General features: G+C 46.6%; 1 protein-coding gene across 1 annotated transcript in view; it reads left to right on the top strand.

The window, feature by feature from the left end:
- Positions 1-1,050: 1,050 nt before the first annotated feature.
- The window catches only part of LOC147113406 (coiled-coil domain-containing protein 172-like), a 140,960-nt gene continuing 116,195 nt past the window's right edge, over positions 1,051-25,815 (top strand). The window contains exons 1-2 of the mRNA XM_085994417.1: positions 1,051-1,216; positions 17,555-17,640. Of these exons, the coding sequence (XP_085850543.1) occupies positions 1,138-1,216; positions 17,555-17,640 (165 nt within the window). The 5' untranslated portion in view covers positions 1,051-1,137. The remainder of the gene's footprint in view (positions 1,217-17,554; positions 17,641-25,815) is intronic.

Raw genomic sequence — 25,815 nt, 5'->3', positions numbered from 1 at the left:
CATTTCTCATCTAACTCTATCAGCATAACCCTCTATTCTCTTCTCCCTCATATGCTTATCTAGCTTCCCCTAAAATGCATCTATATATTTGCATCAACAACTCCCAGTGGTAGCGATTTCCGCATTTGCACCACTCTCTGGGTAAAGAAGTTTCTTTAGAATTCCCTATTTGATTTCTTGGTGACTATCTTATATTGATGGCCTCTAGTTTTACTCTTCCCACAAGTGGAAACACATTCTGTGTGTCTACTCCAATATTCCCATTAATTTTTTTTGTGTGTGCAGCCCATTCAAAATACCATGCAAGAGTGGTTTTTCCTATTTAAAAGCTGGTGAGACGGCTGCGTGGGAGCTGCAGAGCGCTGCATGGCCACGCAGCTTAAAGGGAACGTTGGTCTACTCTATCAAAACCTTTCATAATTTTAAAGACCTCTATTAGGTCACCCCTTAGCCTTCTCTTTTCAAGAGAACAGAGACCCAGTCTGTTCATCCTTTCCTGATAGGTATGACCTCACAGTTCTGGTATCATCCTTGTATATCTTTTTTGCACCCTCCCCAGTGCCTCTATATCCTTTTTACAATATGGCGACCAGAACTGCACACAATACTCCAAGTGTGGTCTAACCAAGGCTTGATAATGTAGCCTAACTTTGAACTTCAGAATCAACATTTAGCAATAATCAACTATCCTTGACCTTGATAAAACAATACTATTTTCCACCAGGGTCAAAAATCAAAACACTTATCACGACGGTTCCTGCCAGTACACTTGAGGCCACCAGTGAACGGTGGGTACCGCAGGAGTTGGAGGGCGTAGTGGGCACAAGGTGTAATATTATGATTTAATTTTATAAGTTTCCTTTTGTTTTATGGGTTTGGTTCCTTATTAGATGTGCCCTTCTTAAAAAAAAAGGGGGGCACTTCTTGTTTTATGACACTGGGGCATCGCCTTGCTGGTTTAAGAAAAGACATGCTCACCACCAAAGTTGGTTAAAATGACCGATTGCAGCCCTCCCCAAGTCCTTCAGCGCAGCCACTGGGCATGCGCGGGAGGCCTGGCGAGTTCCCGCGCTCTGGCCCGTCTCGTGGAGCCACTTCGCCTCCCTAAAAAAGCGCCGACCGATTCGTTCATCAGCGATGAGTCTGGACAACCTGTTCGAAGAAATCCTTGTCACCGAACAAAAGGCTCTGGAAAAACGACAGTTTCTTAAGGGTGGTAAGAAATAATTCCCCTCCCCACCGACAGAAACAGTTGGACGGGTCCCGAAATTCCCATTGGTGAGGGCTCTCAGCCCCATTTACACTGGGCTGGGTGGAGGAATGTCCCTTTAGACTGGACATTTAAATTTCGATCCGGGGGGCGGGTGTTGGGCGAATCTTTCCATTGAATGCCCGTGAAAAGCCATTCGATACCTGACAATGTTCGTAACATCTTCACTAGGAGTGGGTTAATTGGTCCCGGAGGGGGGACACCATTGCCTTCTCCGGTGAGAGTGGGAGCCGAGGACTTTTTTTTTCTTCAGCCATTGCCTTCTCCGGTGAGAGTGGGAGCCGAGGACTTTTTTTTTCTTCAGCTCCTTCGAGCATCTCGGTCAGTTATATATTAAGGCTCCGCCCCGCCCGCCATTAAAGGGGGCGTCGGGTTGCGGCCGGGGAGGGTGTCTATTGTGGGTGCTGGTTGCTTTTGCAGGTTCAGGGTGACCCCGCTTACAGGCAGGCAGCTGGCTGCTTTTTGCTGGAGCTGAAAGTTTCTGAGCTTGGTAGCTAACAGCAGACGTTCTGCCACACACAGGAGGTGCTCACTCTGCAGGCGTAACAAGTTAGTGAGGCAGGGATGTGGCCGACCATCCATTCGGGTAGAAAGAAAAAGACAGGCAGTGATGCAGGGATCTCCTATAGACAGGCTAAGTGAGTGGGCAAGAGCAGGGCAAATGGAATATAATGTGGAGAAGTGTGAAGTTATTAAAAGAGGATTTGAGTACAAGAGTAAAGTTGTCTTGCTGCAATTATATAGGGTCCTGGTGAGACCATACCTGGAGTATTGTGTACAGTTTTGGTCTCCTTACCTAAGGAAGGATATACTTGCAATAGAGGGAGTGCAACAAAGGTTCACCAGACTGATTCCTGGGATGGGGGGGATTGTCCTTTCGGGAGAAATTACATAGACTAGGTCTATATTCTCTGGAGATTAGAAGAATGAGAGGTGATCTCATTGAAACATACAAAATTCTTACATGGCTTGATAGGGTAGATGCAGGGTGGATGTTTCCCCTGGCTGGGGAGTCTAGAACCAGGGGTCACAGTCTCAGAATAAGAGGTCAGCCATTTAGGAGAAATTTCTTCACAGGGTGGTGAATCTTTGGAGCACTCTACCCCAGAGGGCTGTGGAGCCTCAGTCGTTGAGTATATTCAAGACAGAGAGCAATGGATTGTGGGAAATTAAGGGATATGGGAATAGTGCAGGAAAATGGAGTTGAGATAGAAGATTAGCCATGATCTTACACGAGGGGCCGAATGACGTACGCACACATAGGGGTCACAAACTACGACCCATTAATTTATGAATTTTGCTTCTAATGTTTTGCTCTCAACATTCTCCACAATATTAATCCCTACTCTTAACAGTAAGGAAGTCTTACAACGATTGTACAGGGCTTTGGTGAGACCAGTTCTGGAGTACTGTGCACAGTTTTGATCTCCTTATCTAAGGAAGGATATACTTGCCTCCGAGGCGGTGCAACAAAGCTTCACTAAGTTGATTCCTGGGGTGAGAGTGTTGTCCTATGAAGAGAGATTGAGTAGATTGGGCCTATACTCTCCAGAGTTTAGAAGAATGAGCGGTGATCTCATTGAAACTTACAAGATTCTGAGGGGGATTGACAGGGTAGATGCTGAGAGATTGTTTGCCCTGGCTGGAGAGTCTATAATTAGGGGGCACAGTCTCAGGATAAGGGGTCGGCCATTTAGTACTGAGATGAGGAGGAATTTCTTCACTCAGAGGGTTGTGAATCTTTGGAATTCTGTACCCCAGAGGGCTGTGGATGCTGAGTCATTGAGTATATTCAAGGCTGAGATCGATAGACTTTTGGACTCTTAAGGGAATCAAGAGATATGGGGATCGGGCGGGAAAGTGGAGTTGAGGTCGAGGATCAGCCATGATCTTATTGAATGGTGGAGCAGGCTTGAGAGGCCGTATGGCCTACTCCTACAACTAATTCTTATGTTCTCAAGCGAAGTGTTTCAACCTTTGCATGTTAAAATTGGGGACCAAAGTGAATGGCTCAAAAACTGGTGTCAAATCAGACAGTTGATCCAAAAGCATTTGAGCCATAAACAAAGGGTAGTAGTTATATTTGAGGTAAGTACTGTAGAATCATTGACATCACTGGCCCAACAGGTTTTTTTTTTAAGGGCCAATCGGGTCCCTTGTAAAGGGGGACTGATTATCTGGTAATGCTTGCATTTTTAGCTAACACCCATGACTGGACCCTCTGGCTAATGGCTTGTTTGGCTGGTTAATGTAGGCATACTGGCTGATTTGCATAAACCAGGCTGAGAATGAGGAAATTCCTGACATCGGGGCCATTTTTGGGGCAGATGGAAGTTCTGTCTCAAACAAGTCCCCACAGAAACTACCAACATAGGCTGAGACCTGTTGGATCCATGTCCTGATACAATTTCTTGCCTCTCCAAAGGACTTCCAAGGGACTTGCCAGTGTGGCCATTAGCCCTGCAGATTAGTAAAATGTTTCATTAACTTAATACTACACTTGTTACTGGCCAGGATTGCGTGCCGAGAAACACTCGGGTTGCCGAGGTACTTACTGACTTGCCTTTCTTTGACTATCTAATAACCCTCTCGGGCCGCATTCGCACTCCCGCAGCACAATGAAGCTTTGCGCCGGCGACACTGACTGGAGGCTGCAGCTGGGTGGTAACCGCCCCTCACTGGCTGCCGGCTGATTGGCAGGCCAGTGTGATTGGAAACTGTCTGATTGGCAGTCCAGTCCAGACAATGACGTGCTTCGGGAAGGTCCCGCCCTTTTGCACTATCGACCAGTTAGCCTATCATCTGTCATTGGGAAAATGCTGGAGTCCATCATTAAGGAAGTGGTAGGACATTTAGAAAATCATAATGGCCTGTATTTTTCGATCGCAGGCCTCCCGCCTGTGATGTGGAAAATCTACGCCCTTACCTGAGGGCCCCCGGGACGCACATGCTTCCTCTCCTGGGCCTCTCCAAACTCCAAGTGCGCAGGGCCCACATATCCCAGAGGAGCATGTAGTTCACAGCGTCCCTGGGATCACGTGGGCCATGGGGAGCCAATCAAAGAAGGGAATCTGCCTTCATACACTTGACAGGAAAACCTGTCAAATATATGAATGGAGATCACCCCAAAAACATAGTAAAACTTTAAATAAATTTTTTAAAATACCACATTTTTAAAATGACTTGAAATTGCAATAAATTAAGTATTTTAAACAAATAAAAATTTTTGAAAAGAATAATTAAAGTTTTTTACAGGGCTAAAAATAAACTTACCATTTTTAAAAAGTATTAAATGATAAATCAGTGAAAAAAATTTAAACTTTTTTCAGCGCTTACTCTGGTAAAAGCAGGCCTTTTACCAGGCGTAAGAATTGTAAGGGTTTTCTGCGGGTGGAGGGTCTCCAAAAAGCGGAACTATCTGCCCGCAGAGGCCCTTCAAGGGCAGCCGGAGGGTCTGTCAAGACCATTCTTGACAGATCGGAAATGCCGGTTTTCAGCGCATGACATTTCCGATGTCACTACGGGTGGGTACACAGCGCGTGCCCACCCGTAGGGATCGGAATATCTGGGCCATTATAGTCAAGCAGAGTCAGCATGGTTTTATGAAAGGGAAATCAGGTTTGACCAATTTGCTGGAGTTCTTTGAGGATGTAACGAGCAGGGTGGATAAAAGGGAACCAGTGGATGTCGTGTATTTGGATTTCCAGAAGGCATTCGATAAGGTGCTACATATAAGGTTACTATAATGTATGTAATGTGTGTATATATATATATATACCTTAAGGGAGAGAACTACTTTTTACAGCTCCTGTATACTGTAGTACCGGCAGTGACCACACCTGTATATAAACCCTGAGCAGTGATCTGTACAGTTACTTCTAGAGTAACCCTCATTCAGTAAACACCTGTTGAATCGTTCCCTGCAGTCTGATTATTGGAGGACACAACATTAAGATACACGGATCTAACATTGGCGACGACGCAGATTCGAACCTACCTGCAACTCTGCATCACCTCCCAGGGATTCGCTCCTGGAGAACAGTGGAAGGAGGTCGAGTCCAGAAGCACGGGCGTCGACCACGGGCAACCGCCCAGTCATCCAGCGGAGATTTGAGCATCGCAGGGGAGGCTGTCGAGAGCCAGGCTTGGCTTTCCAGTCACGGTGGTCCAGCGAAACGGGCTGGCAACAGGTACTGCGCAGACCCTTCCCGGACAGCGGCGGCTAGAGCCCGACCGAGCGGCACAGAAAAAGGCCGAGCAGCGTCGACGGGGGAGAGAGAGAGGGCAGAGCGCACAGGGCGCAGCCGGTGTTCAGGACCGAGCGGCGTCAACGGGGAGAGAGACGAGAGAGAGCAGAGTGCAGCCGGTGTTCAAGGGCCGAGCAGCGTCAACGGGGGAGAGAGGCGCGCAGGAAAACGCGAGGCGCTGCCATTGCCACGAGGACCGCAGAGAGCGGCATTAGGAGCAGCGCACGAAACCCACAGGGCATCGCCATTTGCCACGAGGACCGCCGAGAGCGGCGTTGGCAGCAGCGCGGGAGACACCATTTTAAGCCGCAGCGGGGAAGAAAGGAAAGCGCGGGAGACGCCATTTTAAGCCAGTCTAACCACACCCAAAAATGCCGAAGAGTGGCAGTATCACAGCGTTCGACAATAAAGTCGAAGATTGGACGACATATGTCGAACGCATAGAAGTATACTGCAAGGCGAATGAAGTGCCAGATGGCAAGAAAGCGCTGGTATTGTTGAATTCAATGGGTGCAAAAACGTATGGCTTACTACGAAACCTAGCAACCCCAGAGAAGCCAGTAGAAAAGGATTTTGAAAACATAGTGTCAATCCTACAGGACCACTTAAACCCAACACCGCTGCTGATAGCAGAAAGATTTAAGTTTCACAAAAGGAACCAGCATAAAGATGAAAGTAATGCTGAGTATTTAACGGAACTGCGCAAGCTATCGAAACACTGCCAGTTTGGAACGGGACTAGCAGATACTTTAAGGGACAAGTTTGTGTGTGGGCTTCAAAGTGAAGGAACCCAGAAATGGCTTCTATCAGAAAAGGATCTTACGCTGGACAAGGCTTTCAGCATTGCAGTATCACACGAAGCAGCCGCACGGGGCGCTGCAGAGATACAACGGAGACTGCAAGAATATGGCACAAATGAAATTCATACGGAACAGTGAAGTGCTATCGCTGCGGCGGAACAACACACGACCATAATGATTGCTGGTTCAAGGACAAAGTGTGCAGACAGTGTGGAAAAGTAGGACACATAGCAAGAGTCTGCAGGTCGGGAAAGAAAACCAGCAGCAAGAAATCTCCACAGGAGAAGTACAAGAAGGTACATAAGGTGACGGAGAGTAGTTCAGACGAACAGACAAGTGACACAGACTCCGGAAGCAAGGAGCTGGGTTGTCTGAAACTACATAATGTGATCAAAACGGAGGATCACCAAATTATCTGGGTCATGCTCAAGATAGCAGGGCCTAGAAATTCAGTTGGGCGCGGCAGCCGTTAGCGCCTTAGGCGGAGTAGATTTCGAGCGCTAGGCGCTTAGCGGCCGGGCGCAGTGCGATCTGCGCCTCGCCCCAACTTCAGTACACATTTAGCGCCGGTGCAAAGTCTTAGCGCGCGCCCTGCTGCGCGCGCACATCATGACGTCATTTGCTAGTGCAACGTCTTTTGTGCGCCCCGAACCGGAACTTCACTCGCGCCGGCCCATTGTACGCCGGGCGACCCGAGCGACTGTGAAGTGGAATGGTACACAGCCCAGCCGGGCTGCGGGGAGCGCAAATTAAAGTGCACTTACCCAGCAGTATAAAGGCCAGCCATTTTGCAGCATTCACTCTTGTGCAACGGTTTTTTGGACAGAGACCAAGGAGGAGAGTTTACTGGTTTGGACCAACACTTGGACAGGTATTTTTGGCTCAGGCCAGAGCTTACCAATTATCTTTGCCTTCATTCAGAGCTCAGTGTTTGCCAGCATATAATGGGGGCTGCATTGAGTAGCAACGCTAAATTTCAGCCTTATGCCAGAAGGGCTTACAGGCCCCGTGAGAGAGTGGCAGCCCTGGCTAGACGCAGAGGGGGCAACAGGCGTCGCCAACTGAGGCCTTACCCACGCAGGGTATACCGCCAGCAGACCTCCTATCTGACCATGTCTGCCGCGATGTGTGTTAGGAGGCTGCGATTCCGAAGGGAGGTGGTTGCAGACATCTGCCGGCTGCTTCAGAGAGATCTGCAGCCACAGCTGATGCGCAGGACGTCTCTGTCGGTGGCAGTGAAGGTGACGGTGGCTCTCAACTTCTATGCCTCCGGCTCCTTCCAATCCGCTACTGGGGACATCGCTAACATCTCCCAGTTCGCCGTGCATTGCTGCATCCGCCAGGTGACCGAAGCCCTTTTCAGAAGGAGACATCAATTCATCTCCTTCCCCATGACCCTGGACAAGCAGCAGCAGCGTGCAGTGGGGTTTGCAAGAATAGCGGGCTTCCCCATGGTGCAGGGCGCCATTGACTGCACGCATGTGGCTTTGCGGGCACCTCTTGAGCATGCCGAGGATTACCGCAACCGGAAGGGCTACCATTCCCTCAATGTACAGCTGGTGTGTGACCACAGGCAGCGCATCCTAGCTGTCAATGCCCGCTTTCCAGGCAGCAGCCACGATGCCTTTATCCTCCGACAGACAACTGTGGCTGACATGTTCCAGGCACAGCCTCCCCCAAGAGGATGGCTTATCGGGGACAAAGGCTATCCTTTGTGTACCTGGCTCATGACCCCGCTCCGCGCGCCCACGACCCCTGCTGAAGAGGCATACAACGAGAGCCATCAAGCGACGAGGAACCTCATAGAACAAACAATTGGCGTGCTCAAGCAACGGTTCCGCTGTCTCGATCGCTCCGGGGGAGCCCTCCAGTATTCGCAGGATCGAGTCTCCCAATTCGTTGTCGTTTGCTGCATGCTGCACAACCTGGCTATCCGCAGGACTCAGGCACTGCCACCTCACGTTGGACCACCACCTCAGGAGGAGGAGCATGAGGACGACGAGGACGAGGAGTACCAGCCCAGGAGGGACGCACAAGTTCCAAGGGCCGCCCGTCGGCGGCTTATTGAACGTCACTTCTAGGCCCCTTGTCAGGGAATGGCTTGTGCCAATGATAGAACATGATTGCAGCCGCTCCGCAAGCCCTCAGCCGGTTAAGGCAACAAACACTTCAAAGATCAAACATGGACAATGTGAATAAATAAAATGCTTTATTGTACAAACTCTGGGCCCTTCCCACATGAAAACCAAAAACAGACGAAACCCCCAAAAAACACTCAAACACATTACTCGCTCCCACAACCTGGAGAGGATTAACAAAATAGGGCAACTAAAATGGCCGTCATTCTCGGCCTTCGTCCAAAACAAACATCACATCATCGGCCTTCAAAAAACAAACATCCAATTCTCGGCCTCAAGAAACAAACACAAATGGCCACACATTCGACTATTTGGCCCGCTAGGGCGATGCCTTGGCCATCTTTGGGTGGCCCCTGCCCGCCCTGCTGCTCCGCCTCAAAGTAAGGCCATTGGCTGCTGTAAGGCTGGGGGCAGGCTCCTGAGGGGCACATGTGACGGCAGATGCCCTTGGGGGTCGGCCTAGTCGAGGTTTGGCCGTCGAGCGGGCGGCTGTTGATTGCTGCAGCTGTGGCTGGCCAGCATCAGTCGCTGCAGCAGCTCCTGGCAGCTCCACTGGGGGACTGGCAGTGGCGGCTGGAGGAATGGCGGCAAGCTGGCGGATGGCAGGCGCTTGCTGGTCGCCTGAGACACTGGCACTCGCCCGGGCCAGTACTGCAGCATGCGCACCAATCTGCCGAGGGACAGACCGCTGTGCTGCTGCAGCGCGCCGGGTGCCCTGGCGATGCCTGGCTGACACAGCGAGTGTGGCAGCAGTGAGTGCTCGTGTTGACCTGTTCACTGACCGCATCAGAGCAGCCAGTGACTGGACGGCACCACTGATCACCTGGCCAGTCGCTGACAGAGCTGCCCCGAATTCCGCCCGACTCGCTGCCTGATCTGCCCGGTATTCCGCCCGACTGGTGGCCTCTGAGGGCCCGAACTCGGCCACACTCCGAGAGAGGGAATCGATGGACTCAGGCAACCGTGCCACTGCCGCCATGAGCTCCGTGTGCCGGCGCTCCGAGTCCGCGGACAAGTCTTCGAGGCGTTCCATCTCCTCGGCGAAGAGCATCTCCTGACTGGAGGCCGGACTTTCCCTCTGGGGAGAAGGCCGCCGAGCTGGCCGACCCTTCCTGCGTTGCTGGAGGCCGCTGGGCCCAGCAATTGGACTCCCCTCCGACGCATCCCCCCTCTGGGGAGAAGGCCGCCGAGCTTCCACCCCCCTCCCGCCTTTCTGCAGCCCGCAGGTCCCAGGAGCTCCCCTCCCCTTCGACACTTCCGCCACGCTGCCCTCCAGGGAAGACGTGTCCCCTACATTGGCCTGGGTGGCCGCGGCTGAGGGTTCCCCTGATGGGCCGCCTTCCTCTTGCTCCTCCTCCTGCTCCTCTTCGGAGGGTCTGTCACTGGCAAGTTCAGGGACCTCCTCTTGACTATCTGAAAGCAGGAAGGCACAAGAGTAGCTTTAGAGTGAGGAGAGGGCGTCAGTGCGGGATGCATGAGTGGTGGCATTCAGCGCATTTGTCGGACAGTGGCAAAGGATGTAGATCTGATGCGCAAGTGGGACGAGAGAGGTGCAAAAGGTGATGTCCTTACCATTGCTGCCCAGAACAGGGTCGGCATCTCCACATGCAACGGGCCCAATCACCCGGCCACCCATGAGGCGCTCCACGCGATGTTGCAGGTCGGTGAGTGGCTGGATATGGGGTCGGCCTCCCCCGGTCGCAGTCCGGCTCTTGCGATTATTCGCCAGCTTGGCCTGTAAGAGAAAGGACGGCCTCTAAGTACAGTGTGTCGCCGTGATCTTGTGTGCACTGCCTCCCATGGTGGAATAGCTTGGCCAGTGTGTCGCCATGATCTGGTGTGCACTGCCTCCCATGGTGGAATAGCTTGGCCAGTGTGTTAAGTGCAGAATGTGCAATTGATGCTCATGCCTGTCCCATAGCTGCTGGATGAAGGCTGGCCATTAGAGCTTTCAGGTCCCTTTGCCCATAATGTGAGGTGCACATGCAAGGATGAGGAGGTCACTGGAAAGGGTACTCGCCCTGACAATGCGTGTGAGGTCATTTAACTTTTTGCGGCATTGGGCACCGGCCCTGGGGACGTCGCTGTTGGCTGACAGCTTGCTGGCGACATGCCTCCAGGCTCTCCTGTAGACGCGGACCGTCGCCTTCTTGCCATTGTCCGGGTACAAAACATGGCGCCTCTTCTCCACAGCAGCAATCAGCACACTCCGATCACGCTCTGAGAAGCGCTGCGCACGTTCACGGGCCTTCTCCATGTCTTCAGGCGCTATTTGGGTCCAGCAGCAGTGTTCAGGCCTAGCTGGAGGGCTCCACTATCCAGGGCGTGGCAGCAGACACAGTCGACCCTTCCCCCTTAAGAGCTGGCCGGTGCCAGGGTGTCTGCTGTCAATCATGAGATGGCCGCACCTGCGCTGCGCCCGGCCTCGGCGCTATTGATCACCACCTCTGGCTTAGCGCCCAAAGAGAGGCGTTCAGCAGCAGTTTTAGCGCTCGCCCGAACTCCTAGGGCGAAGCTAATGAATATCGGAGAAGTGGCCTAGATTTGGCGGCGGCCGCAAACTTTAGCGGACGCCCCACTTTAGCGGCCCAAAAGTGGCGTCAATGAATTTCTAGGCCCAGGAGTCCAAGTGAAAATGGAATTGGACACAGGATCAGCCCTAACAGTCATAAACCGAAGGGACTACAAGCGGCTATTCTCACATATACCCTTGAGAGATACAAAGATTGTCTTGAAGATGTACACGGGGCAAAAAGTCTACCCGAAAGGAAAAATAAGGGTGAACGTTATATATAACGGCAAGGAAACACCAAAAATGGACCTATATGTATTGCCAGATGGAGGACCACCACTACTAGGACGTGAATGGATCCGGAAGATACAGCTAGATTGGCATTCCATACAAGCACTGACTGTAGATGCCAAAAAGGATGACGACGTCACACCTGGACGACTGTCAAAAATGCTAACTGATGCACAACAAGTGTTCCAGCAGGGACTCGGAACACTAAAAGGCATAACAGCGACGATCAAAATAGAGGAAAATGCAAGCCCAGTTTTTTAAGGCCAGACCGGTACCTTATGCGATCCGCCCAGCCGTCGAAGCAGAGCTGGAAGGTTTGGAACATTCAGGAGTACTGTCCAAAGTGGACTGGAGCGAGTGGGCTACACCCATCGTTCCTGTAATGAAGAGGTCGTTGAGTAATACGCCTGGGGAACCAAAGAAGGTTCGCATCTGTGGGGACTTTAAGGTGACAGTGAACCCAGTCCTTCACACTGTACAATATCCGCTTCCGCGGATTGAAGATATTTTTGCCTCGCTATCTGGAGGGAAACGCTTCACTAAGATTTATCTGGCCCAGGCGTACCTGCAAATGGAGGTAGAAGAAGCCTCGAAACAGTACCTCACGATCAACACTCATAAAGGTCTCTACCAATACAACCGGCTGGTGTTCGGGGTAGCATCAGCTCCGGCTATTTGGCAAAGGGCAATGGAACAAGTCCTGCAAGGGATTCCAGGGACCCAGTGTTATTTGGACGACATCCTGGTCACGGGCGAAAATGACAGTGATCACCTCGCCAACCTGGAGCAGGTGCTCACTAGATTGAAGGAATATGGGCTCCGAGCTAATCGCCACAAATGCGAGTTTTTCCAGAAGCAGATCTCGTATTGTGGCCAAGTTATTGATAAAGAGGGGTTACATAAGTCCCCTGAAAAGATTGAGGCAGTAGTCAAGGCTCCAGCACCGGAAAATGTGTCACAACTGAGGTCGTTCCTCGGGCTGGTGAACTACTACCATAAGTTCTTGCCGAATTTGTCTACCGTACTACACCCACTGAACACCCTACTGCAAACGGGGGTACCATGGAAGTGGAGTGACGAATGTAAACGAGCTTTCCAGAAGAGCAAAGCATTGATCACATCAAAAGAGGTGTTGGCTCATTTCAACCCAGCACTACCAATTCGGTTGGCGTGTGATGCATCACCCTATGGCATTGGAGCGGTGCTGTCGCACAAATTCCCGGACGGATCGGAGAGGCCAGTAGCCTTTGCGTCTCGGTCACTAACCTCAGCCAAGCGTAACTACGCCCAGATTGACAGGGAGGCCCTCAGCCTAGTGTGGGGAGTGAAAAAGTTCAATCACTATCTGCACGGGCAGAAGTTCACATTGCTGACTGACCACCAACCACTTGTCTCCATCTTTAATCCAAAGAAGGGCGTTCCGGTGATGACTGCGCAACGGCTACAAAGATGGTCCCTTTTTCTAGGGGCGCACCAATATGAAATCGAGTATAAGGGCACGAAACAACATGGAAATGCTGATGGGCTATCACGCATGCCACTGCCTACTGCGGAGGAAGCACCAGCAGTGGATCCTGTCAAAATATTTCATTCGACTATAATTGAATGCTTGCCAGTAACTAACGCTGGTATAGAGAAGGAGACCCGAAATGACCCGACACTGTCTCGGGTATATGATTTGACGGTGAAGGGATGGCCAGTACATGGCGACTCACTGTTGCCAGCATTCTCATTCAGAAGAGAACAGCGGTCAGTATGCCAGGGGACCTTGATGTGTGGATCCCGAGTGGTAATTCCACCCAAGTTAAGGGAGAGAGTGCTCAATGAGCTTCACGAAGGTCATCTGGGAGGGGTGAAAATGAAAAGCCTTGCTAGGGTTTATGTGTGGTGGCCGGGGATCGATCAGCAAATCGAAGACCTGACAAAGAGCTGCTCAGGATGCCAGAAGGTCCAAAATGCACCACCACATGCCCCTCTACACCCATGGGAGTGGCCCTCATCTCCATGGCAACGGGTGCATATTGATTTTGCTGGTCCATTCATGGACTCAATGTTTTTAATAGCCGTGGATGCGCACTCGGAATGGCCTGAGGTGATCAAAATGTCCTCCACCACCACGGAGAAAACTATTGCAGTCCTACGGACCATTTTTGCCAGGAACGGCTTGCCAGAGCAGATTTGCTCTGATAATGGACCACAGTTTGTGTCCGAAGAGTTTCGAAGATTTATGAAAAGGAATGGGGTAAGGCATTACACATCCGCCCCGTATCATCCAGCCACAAATGGATTGGCTGAGAGGTTTGTACAAACCTTTAAAAAAGCAGTAAAGGCCATGTGCGATGACGACATTCCACTGCAGCATAAGGTGGACAATTTCCTGTTAGCCTACAGAAATGCGACACATGCAGTCACCAACCAGGCCCCGGCCATGATGTTCTTTAACTGAAGGTTGAGATCTCGTCTGGATTTGCTCAGACCAAATGTACGAAGAGATGTTGAGAGTAAGCAATTCCAGCACATCAATGAGAAGCCGACAAGGAGCTTCAATGTAGGGCAACCAGTCTTGGCCCGCGACTACCGAACAGAGAAATGGCAACCAGGAACGATAGGCACACGGCAGGGGCCACTAATGTACACAGTGGATGTTGGGGAGAACATTGTGAGAAACCATGCTGACCAGATCCTCGAGTCACAGGAACGCGTCAACCCCATGTCTCGGCCATAAGTACCTGGTGAGGAACCCGACGTACAGGTCGCATCTACCTCAGAAACAATAGCATTGGAAGCTGATGAATCAACTGACGACAGGGTGCTAGAATCACCTCCGCACCAAGAGCGAGACACTCGGGAAAGGCGTTATCCAGAAAGAATCCGGAAGCCTCCCCAGAGACTGAATATATGAATGGACTATTTTCATATAACATTGTATATTAAAAATGTTAATTGTTAAGAGTATTATGGTACTGTTAATCTAAAAGGGGAGGCATTGTAATGTATGTAATTTATATATACCTTAAGGGAGAGAACTACTTTTTACAGCTCCTGTATACTGTAGTACCGGCAGTGACCACACCTGTATATAAACCCTGAGTAGTGATCTGTAAAGTTAGTTCTAGAGTAACCCTCATTCAGTAAACACCTGTTGAATCGTTCCCTGCAGTCTGATTATTGAAGGACACAACATTAAGATACACGGATCTAACATTTACTACGCAAGGTAAGAGCTCACTGGGTTGAGGGTAACATATTAGCATGGATAGAGGATTGGCTAACTGACAGAAAACAGAGAGTTGAGATAAATGGGTAATGTTCAAGTTTGCAAACTGTAACTAGTGGGGTGCCGCAGGGATCAGTGCTGGGGCTTCAACTATTTACAGGAAACTTTGGTTTATCCGGAGGTTATATGTCCGGAATACTCGATCTAACGGCAAAAATCAGGAGCCGTTTTCTATAAGTTTTTTTAGTTCTCGTTGCTTTTTTTCCCCCCCAGTCAGGCACTGCAAGGTCTGTAGCTATAGCAACAGCTTCAGCTAGAGACGCTTGCAGCTGCAGCCGACTGTTTTGAAGCTGTTGCTAAGCAACAGGGTTTGTTGATTCTCACGGAGCTTTTCAGTTCCGTATGTTTCAACATTAACGCTGGTATGTCCGGCACTTTTGATGGTACGGCACCAGCTCGGTCCCGTCAGTGCCGGATATCAGAAAGTTTCCTGTATACAATCTATATTAATGACTTGGATGAAGGGACTGAGTGTAATGTAGCCAAATTTGCTGATGATACAAAGATAGGTGGGAAAGCAAATTGTGTGGAGGACGCAACGAATCTCCAAAGGGATATAGATAGGCTAAGTGAGTGGGCAAAAATCTGGCAGATGGCGTTTAATGTGGGAAAATGTGAGGTTATCCACTTTTTGGTGGGAAAAATAAAAAAGCAAATTATTATTTAAATGGAGAGAGATTACAAAATGCTGAGGTACAGAGGGATCTGGGGGTCCTTGTACATGAATCACAAGAAGTTAGCATGCAGGTACAGCAAGTAATTAGGAAGCAAATGGAATGTTGGTTTTTATTGCAAAGGGAATGGAGTATAAAAGCAGGGAAGTCCTGTTGGTGAGACCGCACCTGGAGTACTGCGTACAGTTTTGGTCTCCTTATCTAAGGAAGGATATACTTGCATTGGAGGCAGTTCAGAGAAGGTTCACGAGATTGATTCTGGAGATGAAGGGGTTGTCTTATGAAGAAAGGTTGAGCAGGTTGGGCCTGTACTCATTTAAGTTTAGAAGAATGAGAGGTGATCTTATTGAAACATAAGATTCTGAAGGGGCTCAACAGGGTAAATGCAGAGAGGATGTTTCCCCTCGTGTGGGAATAGAACTACGGGGCATAATTTCAGAATAAGGGGGCACCCTTTTAAGTCGCAAATTAGGAGGAATTTCTTCTCTGAGGGTCGTGAATCTTTGGAATTCTCTTCCCCAGAGAGCTGTGGAGGCTGGGTCATTCAATATATTTAAGGTGGAGATAGACAGATTTTTGAAAAATAAGGGAGTGAAGGGTTATGGGAAGCGGGCAGGGAAGTGGAGTCGAGGCCAAGATCAGATCAGCCATGATCTTATTGAATGGCGGAGCAGGCTCGAGGGGCCAAATGACCTACTTCTGCTCCTACGTCTTATGTTCTTATATCTTATGTTCTTGTATCTTATGTTCTTATGCACTGATTGGCCGGGGAAACCTGGTTGATAAAGCTTGAAAACGCACGTCAGTGGCTGGACACGGCTGCCAGTAAGGTGAGGTGCGGTAATCGCGCAGCCGCCTGCCTCGAGTCAGCGTCCCCGGCGTGATGCTTTAGTGTGCCGCAGGAGCGCGAATGCGCGGCCTGTTTATTTAACTGCGCGGCCCAATCAAGCGTGCTGCACGGCCGCGCATGTGTGCAGCTTAGGGGGAAAAGTGCCAGTCAGGTAGCTATTCAGCTAATTAAGTTGCTTTCTGTCAGATTTTTTTTTTATTCACGGGATGTGGGCGTCTCTGGTAAGGCCAGCATTTATTGCCCATCCCTGATTGCCTTGAGAAGGTGGTGGTGAACTGCTTCAGTCCGTGTGGTGAAGGTATTCCCACAGTGCTGTTAGGTAGGGAGTTCCAGGATTTTGACCCAGCAATGATGAAGGAACAGCGATATATTTCCAAGTCAGGATGATGTGTGACTTGGAAGGGAATTTGCAGGTGGTACACACTGCAGCCATGGTGCGCGCGGTAGTGGAGGGAGTAAATGTTTAAGTGAATGGTTACTTTCTGATTGGCCATTCTGCTTTGTATTATTTGTTGTGTACCTTAATGCACCTAAGCTTCCAGTAAGTGCACATAGTAAATGTATGTGATCCTGTATGTAAAAAAAAAGCTTGCACTTAACTCACTGTTTTTGTGCCAAGGTCAATTTCACCCCCAGATGAGCACCCAAGCTCCTGTGTTTTGCAGGGAGTTGGCAAACTGTTTTCTTGTTTTAATAACAAGAATTTTAATAGCATGAGTTAACCTGTTTGAAAAGAGCAAAAAATTCAGTAACAAAATTTAAAACATGAAAATTCAGTAAAATAAAAGTTTTTCTTTTTAATCAACATAATTGCAGCACTACCTTTAAATGTAACTTTGTATGAGCAATGGGAACTGAAAATTACAAAATCTTTGAAGGCATGAAAATCACTGTCAGGTTATTATCATTTTCAAACATCTGTATGTGAGTATTTTGAGTAAACCATTGAGCAACGGCCAGTCCAAAAGAATAAGACATTAATTTTTAACAATGCCATTGAAGAATATAGAGAGAAAAATAATTTTAAAAACAACCGTCCAATTACACAGTAGTTGTCTTCCACAGTGATATATAACAGTAAGAAATGCTGATTATACAGTATAAAGTACTAATTCCATTTTTTATTCTAGATTCATAGTTCTAGCTATATATTAAACTGTAACAGTCCCTGGGGAGGGAGTCGAGGATTGTAGCCTGTTATCAGGGTTCAGAAGATGCACATAAATCATCTGAGCTGTAGAAATCAATTGCAACTGGGTAACTCCATTCTTACTGTTGGAATTCTTTTGTACAGTATGTTTAGCCTAGTCTTGTTGAGCCAAGATTTTTTAAAGCTACAAACCATTAGAAAAATGCTAGATTTCTTCAATTCTGATCAACTTGCTTTAATTTACTAATTTTACATAGCATGTGTTAAAGCAGGTAACAGAAACATTTTCTAGTTTAGAAACATTTTTCTTAATTTTAGAAGTTGTATTTATTGTTTGTATTGCAGTGAAATCAGAAATTATTAGATGCAATGAAAAACTCAGAGATACCACAGAGGATTTACGTATAAACAAAATTACTTTGGAATCAAAGGTGAGTACATAGTTCATTGCAAGTACTTTGTAAAGAATGGACGGTGTGTGTGTGTGTGTGTGTGTGTGTGTGTGTGTGTGTTGATACCATCAGAAAATCAACATTCCATGAAGCCATGGGTATTGTGACATATACATTAAAATTTGGTCCCATTCAGTGAGACTTTTTTCAGTTTGAAAAGTTTTGTTTTAATACATGTACACATATTTGCTAGTTATAAAACCAAGATAGCTGTACTCTGGAAGAATGCACAGCTACAAGTTACATAGGATATTCAGCACAGAAACAGGCCATTCGGCCCAAAGCTCAGAGCGTCGGCAGGAATTTCAGCGGCAGCAGCGGGGCTATAAAAGGCTCCAGAGACCAGGTAAGGCCTCAGAGCGTCGGCAGGAATTTCAGCGGCAGCAGCGGGGCTATAAAAGGCTCCAGAGACCAGGTAAGGCCTCAGAGCGTCAGCAGGAATTTCAGCGGCAGCAGCGGGGCTGTAAAAGGCTCCAGAGACCAGGTAGGTTTACCAGTCTCGGAACTCGGAACTCAGAGGGAAGGAAAGAAGTAAAAAGAAATCGAAGTGTGACATCACCAGAAAGCAGGTAAGTGATTGGTTGGTGAGTATTTCTCTCTTTTTAAACTTAAACTCTGTGGTTTATAGTTTCTAAGGTGTGATATTCATCATCTAGAATCGGGGCAGAGGGTATTTAAAATAACATTAATAAATTTAATTAATTACATAGAATGGGAGAGCAGGTGATGTGTTACTGCTGCAATATGTGGGAGCTGGTGGACAGCATTGATGCTCACGGTGATCGCATTTGCAGTAAGTGTTGGCTGCTCGAGGAATTCCGGCTCCGTGTTGATGACCTGGACTCCGAGCTTCAAACACTGAGACACATCAGGGAGGGGGAGAGTTACCTGGACTCCGTGTTCCAGGAAGTAGTCACACCAATTAGATTAACTAATTTAGATGTAGTCCGTGGTCAGGGACAGGAGGGTGTGACTATGAGTGAGGCAGGTACGGGGATCCAGGAGGTAGTGTTGGAGGAGCCGCAGCCCTTGCTCTTGTCCAACAGGTTCGAGGCTCTTACTCCCTGTGAGGACAGGAGCAGGGACTGCAGGGAGGATGAGCAACCTGGCCACAGCACCGTGGAATGGGCGGCCATTCAAGTGGGGGGAGTTAAAAGAAATGTTGTAGTGGTAGGGGATAGTATCATAAGGGGGATAGATAGGGTTCTTTGCAGCCGAGAACAAGAGTCCCGAAGGTTGTGTTGCCTGCCTGGTGCCAGGGTTAAGGACGACATCTCTGGGCTGGAGAGAAACTTGGAGTGGGAGGGGGAGGATCCAGTTGTCGTGGTCCATGTTGGTACCAACGACATAGATAGGACAAGGAAAGAGGTTCTGCTGAGGGAGTATGAGCAGCTAGGGGCCAAATTAAAAAGCAGAACCACAAGGGTAATAATCTCTGGATTACTACCTGAGCCACGAGCAAATTTGGCTAGGGTAAATAAAATCAGAGAGTTAAATGCGTGGCTCAAAGACTGGTGTGGGAGAAATGGGTTTTGCTTCTTGGGACACTGGCACCAGTACTGGGACAGGAGGGAGCTGTTCCGTTGGGATGGACTTCACTTGGTCAGTGCTGGGACTAGAATCCTGGCGAATCGAATAACTAGGGCTGTAGAAAGGGCTTTAAACTAATTAGTGGGGGCGGGGGGGGAGGTTTCAAGAGAACGAAAAATAAAAATGTCAGCGGAGAAGGCAATAGAGCAAAGTAGCAGGTGGGGAAATTAAAAACAGAGCATGTCAGGAAGGGACAGAATATATAAAGATAAAGGTAAAGTAGTAAAGGGGGTAAAAGCAGGAATAAATTGTCACAAAACATATTTAAAAGTTCTTTATCTGAATGCACGCAGCATTCGTAACAAAATAGACGAGTTGACGGTACAAATAACTACACATGGGTATGATCTGGTGGCCATTACAGAAACATGGCTGCGAGGTGACCATGACTGGGAACTAAACATCCAGGGGTATTTGACTATTCGGAAGGACAGGCAGGAAGGAAAGGGAGGTGGGGTGGCTATGTTAATAAAGGATGGAATCACTGCAATAGTGAGAAATGATATTGGGTCAAAGGATCAGGATAGTGAAACAGTTTGGGTGGAGATAAGGAATAATAAGGGGAAAAAGTCACGAGTGGGCATAGTCTAAAGGCCTCCTAACAGTTGCAACTCTATTGGTCGGAGTATAAATCAGGAAATAGTTGGGGCTTGTAATAAGGGAACAGCTATAATCATGGGAGATTTTAACTTTCATATTGACTGGACAAATCAAATTGGGCAGGGCAGCCTTGAGGAAGAGTTCATAGAGTGCATTAGGGACGGGTTCCTTGAGCAGTATGTTACTGAACGAACCAGGGGGCAGGCAATCTTAGATCTGGTCCTGTGTAATGAGACAGGATTAATAAAAAATGTCCTAGTAAAGGATCCCCTTAACATGGTTGAATTCCAAATTCAGTTGGAGGGTGAGAGAGTTGGATCTCAAACCAGCGTACTAAGCTTAAATAAAGGAGACTATGAAGGTATGAGAGCAGAGTTGACTAAAGTGGACTGGGAAAATAGATTAAGTTGTAAGACGGTACAGGAGCAGTGGTGTACATTCAAGGAGATATTTCACAACTTTCAAGAAGAATATATTCCGCTGAGGAAAAAGGGGCGTGAAAGAAAAGACAGCCATCCGTGGCTAAGTAAAGTAATAAAGGATAGTATCCGACTGAAAACAAGGGCATATAAAGTAGCCAAATCTAGTGGGAGGATAGAAGATTGGGAAGCATTTAAAAGCCAGCAAAGAATAACTAAAAGATGAATTAAGAAAGGGAAGATAGATTATTATGAAAGTAAACTAGCAAAAAATATAAAAACAGATAGCAAGAGTTTCTACAGTTATATAAAAAGAAAAAGGGTGGCTAAAGTGAATGTTGGTCCCTTAGAGGACGAGACCGGGAAATTAGTAGTGGGGAACATGGAGATGGCAAATACGCTGAACAAATATTTTGTATCAGTCTTTACAGTAGAGGACACTAAAAATATCCCAACACTGGAGCTAAACACGATTAAAATCACTAAGGAGATGGTACTCAGTAAGATAATGGGACTTAAGGCGGATAAATCCCCTGGACCTGATGGCTTACATCCTAGGGTCTTGAGAGAAGTAGCGGTAGGGATTGCGGATGCATTGGTGGTAATTTTCCAAAACTCCCTGGATTCAGGAAACGCCCCAGCAGATTGGAAAACTGCTAATGTAACGCCCTTATTTAAAAAGGGAGGTAGACAAAAGGCTGGAAACTATAGACCAGTTAGCCTAACATCTGTGGTTGGTAAAATGTTGGAGTCCATTATTAAGGAAGCAGTAACAGGACATTTGGATAAGCATAATTTAATCGGACAGAGTCAGCATGGTTTTATGAAGGGGAAGTCATGTTTGATAAATTTGCTCGAATTCTTTGAGGACATAACAAACAGGGTGGATAAAGGGGAACCAGTGGATGTGGTGTATTTGGACTTCCAAAAGGCATTTGACAAAGTGCCACACAAAAGATTACTGCACAAGATAAAAAATCATGGGATTGGGGGTAATATACTAGCATGGGTGGAAGATTGGCTATCTAACAGAAAACAGAGAGTTGGGATAAATGGTTCATTCTCGGGTTGGCAATCAGTAACTAGTGGTGTTCCGCAGGGGTCAGTGCTGGGACCCCAACTCTTTACAATCTATATTAACAATTTGGAGGAAGGGACCAAGTGCAACGTATCCAAGTTTGCCGACGATACAAAGATGGGAGGGAAAGCAGTGAGTGAGGAGGACATAAAAAACCTGCAAAAGGACATAGACAGGCTAAGTGAGTGGGCAGAAATTTGGCAGATGGAATATAATGTTGGAAAGTGTGAGGTTATGCACTTTGGCAGAAAAAATCAAAGAGCAAGTTATTATCTAAATGGAAAGAAACTGCAAAGTGCTACAGTACAAACGGATCTGGGGGTCCTGGTGCATGAAACACAGAAGGTTAGTATGCAGGTACAGCAGGTGATCAGGAAGGCCAATGGAATCTTGGCTTTTATTGCAAGGGGGATGGAATATAAAAGCAAGGAAGTCTTGCTTCAGTTATACAGGGTACTGGTGAGGCCACACCTGGAATACTGCGTACAGTTTTGGTTTCCATATTTAAGAAAAGATATACTTGCTCTCGAGGCAGTTCAGAGAAGGTTCACTCGGTTGATTCCGGAGATGAGGGGGTTGACTTATGAGGAAAGGTTGAGTAGGTTGGGCCTCTATTCATTGGAATTCAGAAGAATGAGAGGCGATCTTATCGAAACATATAAGATTGTGAGGGGGCTTGATCGGGTGGATGCGGGGAGGATGTTTCCACTGATGGGTGAGACTAGAACTAGGGGGCATAATCTTAGAATAAGGGGCTGCCGTTTCAAAACTGAGCTGAGGAGAAACTTCTTCACTCAGAGGGTAGTAAATCTATGGAATTTGCTACCTCAGAGAGCTGTGGAAGCTGCGACATTAAATAAATTTAAAACGGAGATGGACAGTTTCCTAGCTGATAAGGGAATTAAGGGTTATGGGGAGCGGGCAGGGAAGTGGACGTGAGTCTAGGTTCGGATCAGCCATGATCCTATTGAATGGCGGAGCAGGCCCGAGGGGCCATATGGCCTACTCCTGCTCCTACTTCTTATGTTCTTATGTTAAACAGTCCATGTCGGCGTTTATGCTTCACTAGATCCTCCTCCTGTCTTTCCTCATCTAACTCTTATCACATAACCCTCTATTCCCTTCTCCCTCATATGCTTATCTAACCGCCCCTTAAATGCATCTATAATATTCGCTTCAACCACTCCCTGTGGTAGCGAGTTCCACTTTCTGGGTAAAGAAGTTTCTTCTGAATTCTCTATTTGATTTCTTGGTGACTATCTTATATTGATGGCCTCTAGTTATGCTCTTCCCCACAAGTGGAAACATCTCTCTGTATCTACTCTATCAAAACCTTTCATGATTTTAAAGACTTCTATTAGGTCACTCCTCAGCCTTCTCTTTTCAAGAGAAAAGAGACCCAGCCTGTTCATCCTTTCCTGATATGTATACCCGTGCATTTCTGGTATCATCCTTGTAAATCTTCTCTGCACCCTCTCCAGTGCCTCTATGTCCTTTTTATAATATGGTGACCAGAATTGTACGTAGTACTCCAAGTGTTGTTTAACCAAGGTTCGATACAAGTTTAGTATAACTTCACTACTTTTCAATTCTATCCCTCTTAAAAAATAAACCCTAGTGCTTGGTTTGCTTTTTTATGGCCTTGTTAACCTGTGTCGATACTTTTAGTTATTTGTACTCCGAGATCCCTTTGCTCCTCTACCCCATTTAGATTCTTATTTTTCAATCAAGTAACATGTGACCTCCCTATTTTCTTAACAAAATATAATTACTTCACATTTATTTGTGTTGAATTTCATTTGCCAATTATGTGCCCATTCTGCAAGTTTATGAATGTCTTCTTGTAATTTGTTGCAGTCCTCCTCAGTATTGACTATTCCTCCCCAATTTGGTGTCGTCCACAAATTTAGAAATTGTGTTTTTGATTCCAAAGTCTAAATTGTTAATATAAATTGTGAGCAGCAGTGGTCCCAGCACTGATCCTTGTGGAACACCACTTCCCACCACTCTGAAGAGCTACCCTTTACCCCTACACTCTACTTTCTGTATTGAAGCCAGCTGGCTATCCATTCTGCTGCTTGTCCTCTGATTCTGCATTCCCTGACCTTATTCATTAGTCTATTATGTGGTACCTTATCGAAGGCCTTTTGAAAATCTAGATAAATTAAATTACTGCATTACCTTTGTCTACTCTCTCTGTTACCGCTTCAAAAAATTCAATGAGATTGGTCAAACAAGACTTTCTCTTTGAAATCCATGCTGACTATTTATTATATTTTTGGTTTCTCCTTTAGTAGGGATTCCATTCATTTTCCTACCACCAATATTAAGCTGACTGGTCTATAGTTCCCTGGACATGATCTATCTCCCTTCTTAAATATAGGTATTACGTTAGCTATCCGCCAGTCCTCTGGCAGTACACCTTTTTCTAACGAATTACTAAATATGTGTAGTAATGCCTCTGCTATCTCTTCCTAGATTCTTTTAAAATGCGCAGATGTAATCTGCCCGGACCAGGGGTTTTATCCTCTTTGAGTTTCATTAGTTTATTTAATATCTCCTCGTTTTATTTTAAATGCAGTTAGCTCATTACTAATCTCATCATCCAATGTCATCTCCACCTGTTTCATCTCCCTGGTAAATACTGAAACAAAGTAATTATTTAATATCTCTGCCATCTCTCTATCGCTGCCTGTGGTATTATCCTGTCCATCCCTTAGTGGCCCTATTCCCATCCTGACCTTTTTTATTGATGTGCCTGTAAAATATTTTACTATTTTGTTTTATGTTCCTTGATAATTTAATTTCATAGTTCCTCTTTGCCTTCCTAATTTTTGTTTTGACTGCTCTCCTAATCTCTTCGTATTCTCCCTTACATCATGCTCTCCCCTGCTGGCCATGTACTTAATGTATGCCTCTTTCCTTACCCTCAATTTTTCCTTTATGGCTTTATTTATCCATGATGTCTCATTAGTGATTAACTTGTTCTTGTTTTTTAGCCAAATATATTTTTCCTGGACTCTGTTGAACACCATTTTAAATGTTTCCCACTGCTGTTCTACGTCACTGCCAATATTGTTGTCCATTTTATTTTCCCAAGTTCTATTCTCAGCCCCTCAAAATCAGCTTTTCTCCCATCTACTACTCTGGTCTTTGTCATGCTTATGTCTTTCTCAATTATTATCTTAAAGCGTATTATATTATGGTCACTATTGCCTAGATGTTCCCCTATTTTTACTTCTCTTATCTGCTCTGGTTCATTCCCCATTACTAGATCCAATAGCGAATCCTCCCTTGTTGGGCTTTTTACATATTGGGTTAGAAAGGAGTCCTGTACACATTGTAGGAACTCCATTACCTTATCTCCTTTACCTACCTCTTCTGTCCAATTAATATCTAGGTAGTTGAAATCTCCCATGATTATTGTGTAAGTTGTGTCAGTATTAGCTGCTGCTGTGGCAGTATGCCATTATTGAGTAATATTTAAATAACTAGTTAAGTGAACAATGGAAACTCTGATCTACTTTGATGTTTCTGTGAGGCAAAGGCTCCCACAATGGCTGACATGATAACATTCTGTCAACATAATTAATCTGAGATCATGATGTTTCGAAAAGACAGATGAAATGGAGTGGGGGTTAGGGTTAGGTGGGGTGGGTAGCCCTGATAGTAAAGGATGACATAATGACAATAGTGAAGAAGGATCTTGGCTCAGAAGAGCAGGAAGTGGAGTCAATATGGGCGGAATTAAGAAATAACTATGGGCAGAAAATACTAGGAGTAGTTTATCAGCACCCTAACAGGAGCTATACTGTTGGACAGAGTATTAATCAAGAAATAAGAGGAGCTTGTAAAAAAGGTAATGCAATAATTGTGGGGGACTTTAATCTTCATGTAGCTTGGACAAATCAAATTGGCAATAGTAGTTTGGAGGACAAGTTCATGGAATGCATTCAAGTCAGTTTCCTAAAACAATACATCGTGGAACCAACCATGGAAGAGGCTATTTTAGATCTTGTATTGTGTAAAGACAGGGTTAATTAATAATCTCCTAGTAAGGGATCCTTTGGAAAGAATTGCACATTGAGCTTGAGTGTGATGTACTTAAGTAAAAACTAGAGTATTAAATTTAAATAAAGCCAAAGCTAAGAGGAGCGAGTTGGCTAAGGTAGATTGGGAAATTAGATTAAAAGGTATGATGGTAGATAAGCAATGGCTAACGTTTAAAGAAATATTTCATACTTCAACGAATATGCATTCCATTGAGAAATCCATGGCTAACTAAAGAAGTTAAGGATAGTATTAAATTAAAAGATTATAATGTTGCCAAGAAGAATAGCAAGCCGAAGGATTGGGAGAGTTCTAGAAACCAGCAAAGGATGACCAAATAATTGATAGAGGGTGAAAATAGAAAACGAGAGTAAACTAGCAAAAAATATAAAAACAGATTGTGTAAGAGCTTCTACA

This window comes from Somniosus microcephalus, chromosome 8 (genome assembly GCF_052327205.1).
Source record: "Somniosus microcephalus isolate GS21.2 chromosome 8, FLI_Smic_1.0, whole genome shotgun sequence".
NCBI lineage: Eukaryota > Metazoa > Chordata > Chondrichthyes > Squaliformes > Somniosidae > Somniosus > Somniosus microcephalus.
This window is presented reverse-complemented; position numbering and strand designations above follow the sequence as displayed.